General features: G+C 50.1%; 1 protein-coding gene across 3 annotated transcripts in view; it reads left to right on the forward strand.

Moving 5' to 3' along the window:
• Nucleotides 1-252: 252 nt before the first annotated feature.
• Nucleotides 253-13,152, forward strand: part of SLC24A5 (solute carrier family 24 member 5) — a 197,753-nt gene continuing 184,853 nt past the window's right edge. Inside the window, exon 1 of one of the 3 annotated variants that reach the window (XM_085644202.1) lies at nucleotides 253-910. In XM_085644202.1, coding sequence (XP_085500328.1) covers nucleotides 730-910 — 181 coding nt within the window. In that variant the 5' untranslated portion in view covers nucleotides 253-729. The remainder of the gene's footprint in view (nucleotides 911-13,152) is intronic. The other 2 variants (XM_085644204.1, XM_085644203.1) reach the window with 2 other exon arrangements.

Genomic DNA, 13,152 nt, shown 5'->3' on the forward strand with positions numbered 1-13,152 from the left:
AAAAAATAGAAGGATATGCAGATCTTGGTGTGATAAGCAAGTTATGCCCCATTTCCAAGTCAGTAGTCTAAATTGGATGCTATTTAACGCATCCAGTAAATTTCAGTCCCTTAGATTTTGGAACATTAGGAGTAATATTAATATTACACAACCAGTTGCATAACAAATGCCCCTGCAAGGCGGGGGGAGGGGCGGAGGCTCATGCCCCACCCTCCACGCAAACCTTAAATTAGCCCAGGGCCAATGAATATCCGTGATATACGTGAGACTCGGGACCCAACAGCACATTTTGCGTTACACCACTACACTCAACTCAGAGGAATGTACCCTTTACCCTGATGAGGGCCAGCAGCTCCCTTGCTCTGCCTGCTCTCCGCGGGGAATGCGGCCTGCGTAGTGGATGTGCCTTGCAGCTTTCGGTTGAATAAGGTTTCTTTTCATTGAACTTTTATGTTTGAAGAGCGTCTTGTGCCTCGTGATTTGCCATCATCTGAGTTCAGGTCTTAGAACGTTTTTCTTTTTTAGCCCCCAGAGGAATTCCGTGAAAGAAATGCCTCAACTGCACACTGGGCAGGACACGTTCATTGTTCATTTGGGGCGTGAGGGAGGTCAAAAGCTCCTCACATGATGCGGCTTTTCTTTACTCTCTCAAAGTTCCCGCAGCAAACGAGATAGGAGGGTCTGGACGGGCTTCGCTCTCTGGCAGCCATCGTATGAAAGAGAGTGTGTATGTACTCGCCGCGACTCTTACACCGAGGACCTGGAGAAGCCATGAGCCCTGCTCGCCCCTTGCGCAGCAGGGGTCTGGGCCTACGCGCCTTCGGCCTCTTCCTGCTGCTGTGCGGTGCGGTCCACCTCCTCTGCAGAGCAGCCGCCCCCGTCTTCCAGAGCAGGACTCGACGAGACGCAGGTGGGTTTGCGCTTCAGGGCCGCCACAGGAGCTGGTGGTTCATTGATGCCAACTGTGTCACTGAGATTTCACAGGCTTCAGCAGTGGAATTGGGGATGCTAATTCCATTTCATGCAGTCCCAGTTAGTTTGTTTATCTTTTTTCCCTCCACGACACAGAAGCCTCTTTGTTCAGCTTTCTCTCATGCATAGCAGCAACTTCACTCACTCTCGCGAGGAAAAAACGAAAGACACTGGAAATCAAAAGCATTTGAAACCAGGTCAAGCGTTTTGGTATGTGAAGCTTTGATGTCGCTGTCTTTTCAACAGATATGCGGCAAAGATACGGAAAGAAGGCATTACCGGCAGCTGTCAGGGGGTCCAGTTCCATGCGTGAGTAGCTTATCCAGTCCAGGTTTTTTTTGTTGCATGCTTTGATTTGTAGTACCGTATCACCCATTATACAACCAGGACTTCAAATCCCAGCATTCAATGAAAATTACTGGACTGAATGTACTCCTGCAGAGTGCTAGCAACTTGAGAGCTCCACAGCCAGTTCCTGCGTATTTAATACATGCTGATCCGGGAAATCAGGGGCGTAGCTACTAACAGTGCATCGGTTTCAGTGGCACAAGGTGCAATAGGTCCCACCGCCCTCCCTCAATTATACTTGTCTTTTACTACCAAACTGTGGGAAGAGGGGTCCGCTTAACGTGCTCGCCTGGGGTCCCACTGTGCACTTGCTACATCGTCGCAGAGATTCAAAACATAATTGGCAGACACATCGTTTCCAATGGCCGTCACAGAGTTTCATGTTGTGTTTTCTTTAAAAATAGTTTTGTATGTTTTGCATTTATATAGCTCTTACTACCCCTGTCCGGGCGTTCATATGATCCTGTAGCACTTTTAGACTCTGGGCTTGTTTTCGCAAATTTTATGTATCTTTTTTTAAACCTTTGCAAGCTTAAAAAATTCAAATAAATGAAATGCATATAATATAATCTCACCAGGAAGGCTTTGTAAAAAGGCAAAGGGATGTACAATGACCACAAAGTAAGCTTTCCATATGGAAAATCTCGAGAAAAAAAGTTTTTACCCCCCCCCCCCCTCTAAAAAATGTATGTAAGAAAATTATCAGCAAAAATATTTTTTTTCTGATAACTTCACCAGTGGGCTAATTTGTGCAAAGTACACAACGCCACAAAAGTGAATTTCTGCACAAGCTTCAGTTACTTCGACGCATTCCTCAGCAGTGGCAATGGCGCAAAGGATATTTGCACTAGCGCCTAAAAGCGGGTGCAGTGTTCCCGATTGTGGCATGCTTCCACACATGCCGATTCGCTGGTGGAAGTCGCACGTACAAATTAAAAGCAACGTAGATGAATAATGCACGCGAAATATTATGAAACGATATTTTTGTGGTTTATTTCTTGTGTTTGCCTTGTACGGAAACCTGACTCTAAATGACTTCCAGCAGTCAGTGGCAAAAGTATTAATCCCCCTATAACCAGGGGTATCTACATTTCCTCATTAGGAGCCCATATAAGGATTCTTGTGAATGACCAGTCTCTATACTGTTACATTTTTTTGTTCACTTTTACTGTGTACCTTTTTTCTCTACCTCTCCATATTCCCCTACCCACTCTGCTAGGAACAAACTCATGAAGGAGCCGGTGTAACTATTCCTGCTTGAAAATATGCGGTCAATGTGGTGCAGGTCGTCTATCCTGACCTTAACTTCAATCTTCAAACCACCATAAAACTGGTGTGCATAGTCATAGACCAACCAGTCTGTTCATTTACAGTCCTGTGCCTCTTTCTAGACTCCAAGATTTTACTCAATTTTAACAATGTGTGTATTGCAAGGAAGAGAAACATATTGTGTTAGTTAATGCTCTGCGCTGTTTTCTTCCAAAATACCAGCTTTTTGCTATAAATCTACCTTTGGTCCCTAAAAGATTGGCTTGTTATTTTCCCCAATACTAACACGAGTTACCACTACTCGTTATACCTATCAAATGGCGGGAATGACCTTCATACATCTTAATTTCCATCTGGAGGCCATAACTGTGCGCAGAATTCCTGTGGACATCGGTATGTCAGTGATGGTATCCACGGTGCCAATGGCGATGACTTACTAGGGCGGGCAGCATTAGGCGGGAATGTGTAACTCGATTCCGGAGATATTCACAATATCTGCTGTGTTGTAGTTCCCTTTATATCGCACACCGTACTCCTGGTGAAGCAGCATAGCAACTTTGTGGACATGTATAACACTACTGTAAGATCTTGTGCCCTAGGTTCACATGCTAAGGAATAATGGACACAGACACAGGTGGCGTGGTACTGGAACTCGCCCCGGGAGCATGCGCCTGGCCCCTTTTATTAGCAGGGTCATTTGAACGATGACGCCTGTGATGGGTGTGTGTACAGTGTGGGTGCAACACAAGACGGAACACTAGAACGTGTCCAGCAGGACACTACATCCCTCCTAAACTTTAACGAAAAAGAAACAAACAAAACTTCAACCTATGAAGAAAACAAACAACCATTTACAGCACCAATGAGTCTTCCGGGCGGTGCTGGAGCTCTAGACCGCACTGTCATGAGGCTTTGGTCCGCTTCGGCAATGTAGTTCAAACCGGCCTGCTTTCGCGGTGTTGGAGTCTATTTACACAGTTCAGATAGTGGTGCATCTGGAGTGGTGGTGGAGTCCACTTTGGAGATCTTCTTGAGGGTGCTCAGGCTCCGGTGGACAGAAAAGCGGTAACGACTAAGGATGATCTTGGTGGATGTGGGCCTTCCTCAGATAGCCGTTGGGTGACAAGTCTCCATCTGCGACCTCCATGATTCACGGTGCCTGTCGTGGAGCTGCTGCTGATGCATCTCTCCAGTTGGGATACCCCTCTCACAGGAACTCCATCGAGGCCCTTGCCCCTGGATTGCCACATGACTGCGTGGGTTGTGCTGGCCTCTCGTAGGCCACTCTGAGGGGTCTCTGCGGAACTCCCAACAGGGCCACAGCCAAGCCTTTGTGTAACCCCTAAGGTTGGATAGTCTAATACTCAGGTATGCTCTTCTTTGGCAGGCCTCAGGTTTATGGGGCACACAGAAGGTTCCTGAGTGGCTAGCCTCCCATGGCGCCAGAAGTGTCTAGTTGATCTCCGGATGTCTTGAGTGTTTGGATCCACTGTGGTGGTGCGATGCTCCTTAGATGTTCTTGGTGATGATGCACCTGGATAATGGATACAATAATTTTTATACACTTGGGCAAAAGGCTGCGATCTCTAGCTTTAGGTGACTTTGTGGAGTGAGGATGACTGGAGGGACTTCGTGGCCAGTAGCGGTTATCTTCTGGCAGGCGCACTTACTAGACGTGATGCCGTCGATGCCAAGCAGCCGGTGAAAGGTCAGTGGGCGGTCGCACTTTGAAGCGTGGGGCCTGGACGCAGACCACAGTTGCTAGCGGCTTATGGTTGATCCTCCCACGGAGCTGGGTCCAGTGACGTCTTTGCACCCCGGTGGCTGCCTTGTGTTGCTGAACACCTTCTCCAGTGTTGGCATGAGTCCTCTGTCCGATCGCTCTTCTCCTTTTCACTCTTGTGTGCCTGTGGTGGTTGTTTGCCCTGTGGCATTGGGCCACTCTCCTCTCCTCCTTCGCAAAGTGGCGTCCTGCCACGCTGTTCTCCCCTGTCGTGATGTGGCGCCCTGCCATGCTCTTTTTAGCTTCCGACCAAGTTCCTCACTCGGATGTGGCATCCTGCCGCATGTCTCATGTTTGCGCCACATGGACATCTCGCTGGTCTTGTCAGGTTCTTAGGACTTTCTTTACTTTGCTGCGGACCTGTCGCAGGTCTGTCCTGTCGGTAGGACTTGCTTCTAGTCCTTGAGGACCTTTCGCGGGCCCCATCCCCCCCTCAGGGATTTTCGTGGTGCTCCTCTGCCAGAATGGCTAGTTACCTTTTCGCTCGAGGCTGTTGTGCTCAGGCCTGTGCCGCTGTGGCACCTGCTCCTGCCTCAGTTTGGGCATGCTTGGTGGGGTCGGTCACTTCGTGTGACTTGGTCCTTGCTTGCAGTGCGATTTGGCATCCGGCCACGTGTTGCGTGTCCTTGGAGCACATGTCACGTGGCGGCTTGCCTCCTGGAGTGTGCGTCTCTCCTCTTGTCTGTCTGGGGCCACTGGCGACTCCGTCTTGAGGCAGTGTGAGGGAGGACACTATGTGCTGTCTTTTCGTCCACTGCGGTGCGGTGGAGATGTAAAGGATCTCCCTGCTGCCTTCAGCATTGCTTCTCCACTGTGGAGAGGTCTCACTCTCCTGAGCAGTCAAACTTCTGGGTGCATGCGACAGCGCACCTCGGACTCTGTGCTCTTGGTCCATCTTCAAGATGCCCTCTTCTGGTGCTTGGTGTGCTTGCTCTTTCCCCTTGCGGTTGTGGCCGTTCATCGCCAGGAGCTTGTGGTGCAATTTCCTTGCTTGTGGTGGCATCAGACAGCCACTGGGGAAGCGCATGTTCTCCTTACCCCTTCCATGAAGCTTGCTGTGCTGCCTCTTGTCTAGGTGTAACAGTCTTTTGCTGTTGCTTCGCCCAGCCTCGTGTGTAGGCTGCTCTGCAAGGTACTCTTGCTATTCTTGACTACCACTTATTTAGTGCTGCAGTGGCAAAAGGCAATCACCGGGAGACGCTTGGTATGCTCAATACCCACCCTGCCTCCTTTGTGGTGGTCTCCATCTCCTTTCCTGTGAGGGCTCTGCAGACAGTAAGTTCAGGCACAGTGGGGCTCCTCTCCTGCTTTTGCATGAAATCATTATGTATGGCAAAGTCACAGGGGTCCTCCAGGCTCTCTGGTGATTTGCACAATCATGTAGTGGGGTGTCAGAGGAACCGGTTGCTCCAACTGTCGCCGTTCATTTGTTCTCGCTAGGTAGCACTGTGGACACTTCACTTTGGCCTCCGCAGCTTTCCCTATGCTGCGGGACAGCTTTTGGGGTTGCAGGTGTAGCGGTGTACACCTTGAGACATCAGGGTGTGCTGTCTACTAGCACTGCAGGCAGTCTTCACTTGGTGTCATTTCCTGCTGCTCAGACACTTGATAGCTGTGATGTGCTTCACTGCGGGACTGCCTTGCCACCACATGTTTGTAGCAGCAACAGGCTGCTTGAGTCGTCCAGAGCATCTTTGATGAGCTGGCTGTCCTTTCCCAGGGGTAGCAACCGTCACGGGGCCCTCGTGCTTATTTTGTTCGGGTGCAGTACCACTGATGGCCACTAGGTTGCAGTGCAGCATTTTAGTTCTAAGGCCCCGGCAGTCTCTCCTGGAACTGCGGGCTCTGCGGATACAGGAGATGCAGGTACTGGGCCGTGTGCTGCTTTGGTGCGGTGCAGCGACCCAGCAGCTAGGTGGCACTGCAATGACTTTCCTGGTGCCACAGCAGCTTCACTGTCTCTACGGTACAGTCGCCTTGGGACATACTTCCCCTAAATCGTCCATTGCCTCCCTCTTATGAGGTGAGAGGGTATGGGGTGAGGGTCTGCAGTTCGCTGTTCTTTTTTTCTCATTCTGGGTGGCAGAGCGCTGCAGCTATGGCGCGATTGCTGCTTGATTGCCCTGCAGGCACCTTTTGCATGCTGCAGCAGCTTTTGGGCAGGCCGCCTTGCTCTCACGGCAATGTTCCCAAGCCTCGGTGCTGTGTGGCAGACAATGGCACAGTGGCGCTGTAGCCACTCTCCCTTTCAGCTTGCAGGTTCTCTTGGCACTGCGGGCTGCTAGATGTGCCAGAGGAGGATTTTGCATGCGGGAGCGGCCTTGGGCTCTGGCTCATTACTCCTTTCAATGTGGGCTTCTTCAAGTGCTGGTTTCTTCTGTTGAGGCAGAGGCGGGGTTGTACCACTCACCGGTTGCAGCAAGGCAGCCAGGCTTTACCCGCAGGTTCGCCCGGTCGGGGCCGTCTCCTTCAAACCTCTCTGTGCTGTTGTGGGCTGCTACTGCCATTAGTGAGTCACTCATCCGGGCTCTACGACGGTGCGGAGGAGGCAGACTAGCTTCCATGAAGCGTTAGCAGTGACATCAGGGATGCCTCGTAGGGCTTGCTAGTCTCCTGCTGTGACCCGTTATCTCTCTCTCTGGGGGGGTTCGGCGTGCAGGGCTGCAGGTACCGGCTTTTGCTCATGCATGTTACACCATGTCGGAAGACATTCCTCTTTCCGCACTCACCGGAACAGACAGTTTGTGGGCACCTCAGCACATTATGATGGGAACATGCATCAGCCCTTCCTTTTTTGGGGGGTCTTGGGGCACAAACCCTTGTCGACGCTGTCCTGATTTCGACCCCGGGGCCCTGGCATGTCCGCTGTCAACTTTCCACACCAGTGCTTGCTTACCGGGCGGCCTGACGTGCTGGCAGGGGTGCCTTAGGCACAGGCTACACGTTTCTCCATGCCAAGTTTAAGAGCTGCTACACGTGGGGCAGACCTGCTTATCACCATTGTAGAGTCTTGGGCCCTAGGCCCACATGCTCAGGAATAATGGACACAGACACAGGTGGTGTAGTACTGGCCCTGGGCACATGCACCCGGCCACTTTTATTAGCAGGGTCACCTGACCAGTGATGCCTGTGATGGGTGGGTGTACACAGTGTGGGTGCAACACAAGGTGAAACACTAGAACGTGTCCAGCAGGACACTACATCTACCACCTGGGAGTGCCTTAGTGGAATACTGATTTTTCTCTCATATAACCTGCATGGATAGTGTATGCCGTCTTGCATAAACACCCGAGTTATGCTCTTACTGTGTGCAGTCGGCAGTGCTTAATTTGTGTTGGTGCTTTCTGGTGCTTGGCACCAGCACTTATTTCTCAGGGCCGAGTCACTGCCAACTCACATCAACAACGTGCATCAAAAAATGAATAAAATAGACTGTTCACAAGATCCGCACCCTGTTTCTCTGTGAAGAGCTGAGCCAATAACAAATCCATGCCTTCATTTTGTGTTGCCGGTGGGTGGGCTGGATTTGGTCATGTGTGGCTGAGGCAGGCGTGGTGGCAGCGTGCGTGCGTAACCTTTTTTTTTTTTTTTTTTTAAATTTCCCGCCGCCGGCCCGCCTTATCACGAGGCACACATGCACCAGCAGCGGCAGACCAGCACTTTTATTTGAAGCAGAAGCGTGTCGTGAAGTGTGCAGCACCAGGCCTCGAGTAAGTATTTCTGCAATGCCCATTTTTACTGACCGTTAGACACAACTTTTCAGAATAAGAAAGCAGACACGTGGTGTATCAGAGATGCTTTCTTTGCAGCAGCGTTTTACGTACGTCAATTCACTTAATGATTTAGACACATTTAAATGAATTCCATGTGAGTGCTCTCTCCTCCCTCTCCCGACATCGCCATAGCCATTCCCGACGACTACAAGATCACCCGCAGGGACCACACTAGCGGAACAGGAGGAGAAATCGCCATCGTCCACAGAAACCCCATCAGAATCTCGACCAGCACCGACGACACCCTCCACACCACCGAACACCTGCATTTCCAGATCCACACTGACCCCCAACACTACCCTCATCTACAGACCCCCCCGGCCACAGTTCAGCGACTCCATCGCCAACTTCGTCAGCACGCACGCCCTTGCGTCCACGGACTACATTCTCCTCGGGGACCTGAACTTCCACCTCGAACACCAACTACAGCATTTCAATCACTCTGCTCGACAACCTTGCCAACCTCGGACTCAAAAAGCTCGTCACGACTCCCACCCACTCCACCGGTCACACGCTTGACCCCATCTTCTCCGCCAGTAACCACGTCACCTTCAGCCACACCACCGAACTCCACTGGACCGACCACCGCTGCGTCCACTTCATCTTCGAGAAGCCTACCACCGCACACAACGGGCCCCCCACTGCAGCTGCAGCAAAGTCACCAAAGACCAGCTAAACACCACCCTTGCCCAAAACCCACATACCGACTCCATCGACACCAACACAGCCACCCGCAACCTCAGGCAATGGACCGACGACTGCATCAACCCTCTCGCCCCGATCAAAAAACCCTCCAACAAACGCACCGACAGAAAGGCCACCTGGTTCACCGCCGACCTCCCAGCTCGAGAAGAAGTGGCACCACAAACAGACACCGGACAGCAATGCAGCCTACAAGAGCGCCAGCCGCAGACCCCACCAACTCAACCGAACAACCAAAAGGACAGCCTTCAAGGAACGCATAAACAACAACGCGCACAACAGCAAAGAACTCTTCAACATCGTGAAGGAACTCTCCAACCCCAGCTCCAACTCTGACATCCTGCCATCGCAAGACCTCTGCGACTCCCTAGCCACCTTCTTCCACCGCAAGATCGCAGACATCCACCGCAAGATCGCAGACCTCCATGACAACTTCCAACACCCAGAACCCCTCGACAGATACCGACACCTCAGACTCATCGCCCCCCCAGCCACACCGTCTCCCTGCTCTCCTGGACCCATGACGAAGACACCATCAAAGTCATGAACACCATCCACTCCTGCTCACCATCAGACCCCTGCCCGCACCACATCTTCAACAAAGCAAGATCCACCATTGCACCCCATCTCTGCAAAATCATCAACAATTCCTTCAAGACCGCCACCTTCCTGGAGAGCTGGAAGCACGCCGAGATCAACGCCCAACTCAAGAAATCCAAGGCGGACTCCAAAGACCTCAAGAACTTCCGGCCCTACTCCAGTTCCTGGCAAAAGTAATCGAGAAGATTTTCAACAGACAGCTGACCTCCCTTCCTCGAAGAAAATAACATCCTGGACACATCCCAATCCGGATTCTGCAGCAACCACAGCACCGAAACAGCCCTAATCGCCGCCACCGACTACATCAGGGCCCTGCTGGACAATGGAGAAACCACAGCCCTCATCCTCCTGGACCTCTCGGCTGCCTTTGACACCGTCTGCCACCACACCCTCCGCACACTCCTCCACAACACAGGGATCTGTGGCAAAGCCCTGGACTGGACCTCCCCCTTCCTCACCGGCAGAACCCAGAACGTCTGCCTCCCTCCTTTCGATCTAGAGCCACCAAGATCATCTTCGGCGTACCCCAAGGATCGTCCGACACTCTTCAACGTCTACATGGCACCACTCGCCAAGATCGTCTGATCACACGACCTTAACATCATCTCATACGCCGACGACACCCAGCTCACCCTCTCCCTCACCAAGTCCCCCACCACCTCCAAAACCAACCTCCACGAAGGTATGAAGGCCATCGCCGAATGGATGAAGAACAGCCGCCTGAAACTGAACTCTGACAAGACAGAGGTCCTCCTCATCGGATCCACCTCCTCAGCCTGGGACGACTCATGGTGGCCGGCCGCACTGGGAGCGGCACCGACGCCCACCGACCAGGCACGCAACCTGGGGGTCATCCTGGACTCATCGCTGTCCATTACCCAGCAAGTTCACACCGTCTCCTCCTCCTGCTTCAACACCCGCCACATTCTCCGCAAGATCTACAGATGGATCCCCTCTCCGCAAGATCTACAGATGGATCCCCACTGAAACCAGAAGGACGGTCACCCAGGCCCTCGTCAGCAGCAGGTTGGACTACGGCAACGCCCTCTATGCAGGAACCTCTGCCAAACTCCAGAAACGACTACAACGCATACAGAACACCTCTGCACGCCTCATCCTCCGCATCCCCCACCACAGCCACATCACAGTCCACCTGACAAGCCTGCACTGGCTCCCTGTCAACAAGAGGATCACCTTCAAGATCCTCACCCATGCTCACAAAGCACTCCACAATGCCGGACCAGCATACCTCAACGAACGACTCCCCTTCTACACCCCGAACCGCCAACTGCGCTCTGCCGATATCACCCTTGCCACCGTCCCCCGCATCCAAAGAACAACCGCTGGCAGCAGATCTTTCTCCTACCTCGCCGCCAAGACTTGGAACACCCTCCCCCCTCCGCCAGACCCAGGACCTGCTGACCTTCAGGAGACTCCTCAAGACCTGGCTGTTTGAGCAGTAGCAGCACCCTCTCTCCCCTCACCCGGGCGCCTTGAGACCCTCACAGGTGAGTAGTACGCTCTACAAATGGATTGATTGATTGATTTAAACTCTGGTATGGCTCAGTATGTAGCCTCCTTCTGAATAGGAGCCATCAATCACGGTCTTGTCAGAAAGAGAAGTTCGGCTCTAGCTCTCTCTAAAATCTTACTAAAATATTTCCATTCGAAGTCTTTTGCATACTGAGCAGGTCACACTTGTTAAAGAAGCTAATCTAACGTGCTTTTTTTAATTGCTATCCATACTTTGCAAATGGAAATGTTTTCTTCCCTAGTTTACTAACACTTCATTCAGGAAGTGTTTCTTTAAATTTGTGGACTTGGAGCTCTAGGTACTAACTAAAGTGTTAAGGCAACACATTTCTGTGCGAGCTGGAGGTAACTTGTGGTACGGTCAGTGCTGAATCTACCTATACGATAGCCGGTGGTGGTGGACTCGGGCACTCAATTTCGCAGACCAGGGCCAGTAATGTGTACCAAGGACATTGCGCTGTGGTGCACCTTTGGGTAACATAGGTGACAATGTGCAAAATATAATCCCTCAAGGGAAATGAGCATGCCTTACGCATTTCCTAGATATGGTGAAACATAATTTTTGTAAACCTTCATCACTTGATGATGCTGTGAATTCACGACTATCAGGGTGGAGGAATATGTCCAGAGAAACATATTTTGATGTGTGTGTGCCCTTCTGGCTCTCTGTTATGTTATAGGGACCAACTGTTGGCTAAGGCTATAGATTTGTGTGTGACAGTGTTTAGTGCTTAGAACATTTACCACTGCCTGTGTGTTTGAAAATTATACTATGCAACATAAAAAGGATTGGATTGATGTATTATGCTGTATAAAATGATGTTATGTTGTTTGTTAACATGCATCAATCTGTCACTCCAGGAAATAGTTGCTCTTTCAAAGAGCATGCATTACCAGAGAGAAAAGGCTCTGAAGACATTTGCTTTGTCTGAATAAGCCCTCAATGTGGCATGATCCGAAATGCCCAGTTGGGAAGGCAATTTGCATGCTCTCTGGCATGTTGGAACATTTTGAATACGTGTCCAAGAGTGGTAGTATGTGTGCAGGTTTAAATTCCATGTCTGAGAAATAAGCTAAAGAGCAGTTGGATAACTGGTGCTGCTAGTGCTCTGTTGAGAGGACCCTTATACTGAGGTTATGAATTCTGGAATGCATCTTGATTTCAGATTCAGGATTCGAATCGCCATTAATATAATTAAATATTTAAAGCGGAGCTGGATAATCTCGAAATGAAACCCCCAGACATCTAACATTGGGAACATCGAGGTTCAAAAATGTTTCCTCCAATATTTTGATGACCAAGTGAATTTTAAGAAATAGTGCATATAGAAAATATGTGCCTCTTTTGTAATCTCTATCTTGTCTGTGATACAGAACTACATTTGGAAATGTCATTTAAGTTCTATGTTTTTTACTATATTTGAATTTTAATAAATGTACATATATTGCTCTAAGGTAGTGAATAATAGTAACAAGCACAATTGGTAAATGAATCGCTTTCATGAAATACTTTATTTATGATCCAAACCCCTTTGGCCACCGGAAGTGATAAATGGCTCATTCAAGTGTACTATGTGATTTTATTTTCTTAGGGCGGGGGAAACTCCTATCAAAACTTTACTTGAGCAACACTGCCTTGATGAAATTCAAATCTGATATTACATCTAGCTTTCAGCAGTGCCAGTGGAGTTTGTGGGTGGAGCCAATAGAAAAAGTGGGTGGCACCAGTGGAGAAGTGGGTAGAGTCTGGAAAGTGGGTTTGGCCTCCGACAACCATTTGAGCACCTGGACCTCATATTTTACAAATTAAGCAATGGCATGCATTCTGGCCTGTAGCCAGTACTAGGAACCTATTACCACAGTTTGGAAGTTGGAGTGTTTCACGCAAAAGCTGAAGCTAGCAACTTTGTTTTGGCTTGATGTAAATTGGAGAAGGCTTTAAACTCTCAAATTCCTTGCCACACAACATCAATGGACATTTTAAATGAGCTTGATTTGTTACTGAGATGCTAAAGAACCCAGTGAGTGGTAAGTTGTTTGCTAACCGCATACATGCGCAGTGCCTAAGATCACCGGTACTGAATTTTCGAAATCAGATTGGAGCAGTGTCCTAATCTAATTGTGTTTTTTTTTTTTAAGGAGCCTGGCGCCCACTCACTAGTTAGTGTTCAG

The sequence above is a fragment of the Triturus cristatus genome, chromosome 3_1 (genome assembly GCF_964204655.1).
Source record: "Triturus cristatus chromosome 3_1, aTriCri1.1, whole genome shotgun sequence".
In the NCBI taxonomy this organism is placed as follows: domain Eukaryota; kingdom Metazoa; phylum Chordata; class Amphibia; order Caudata; family Salamandridae; genus Triturus; species Triturus cristatus.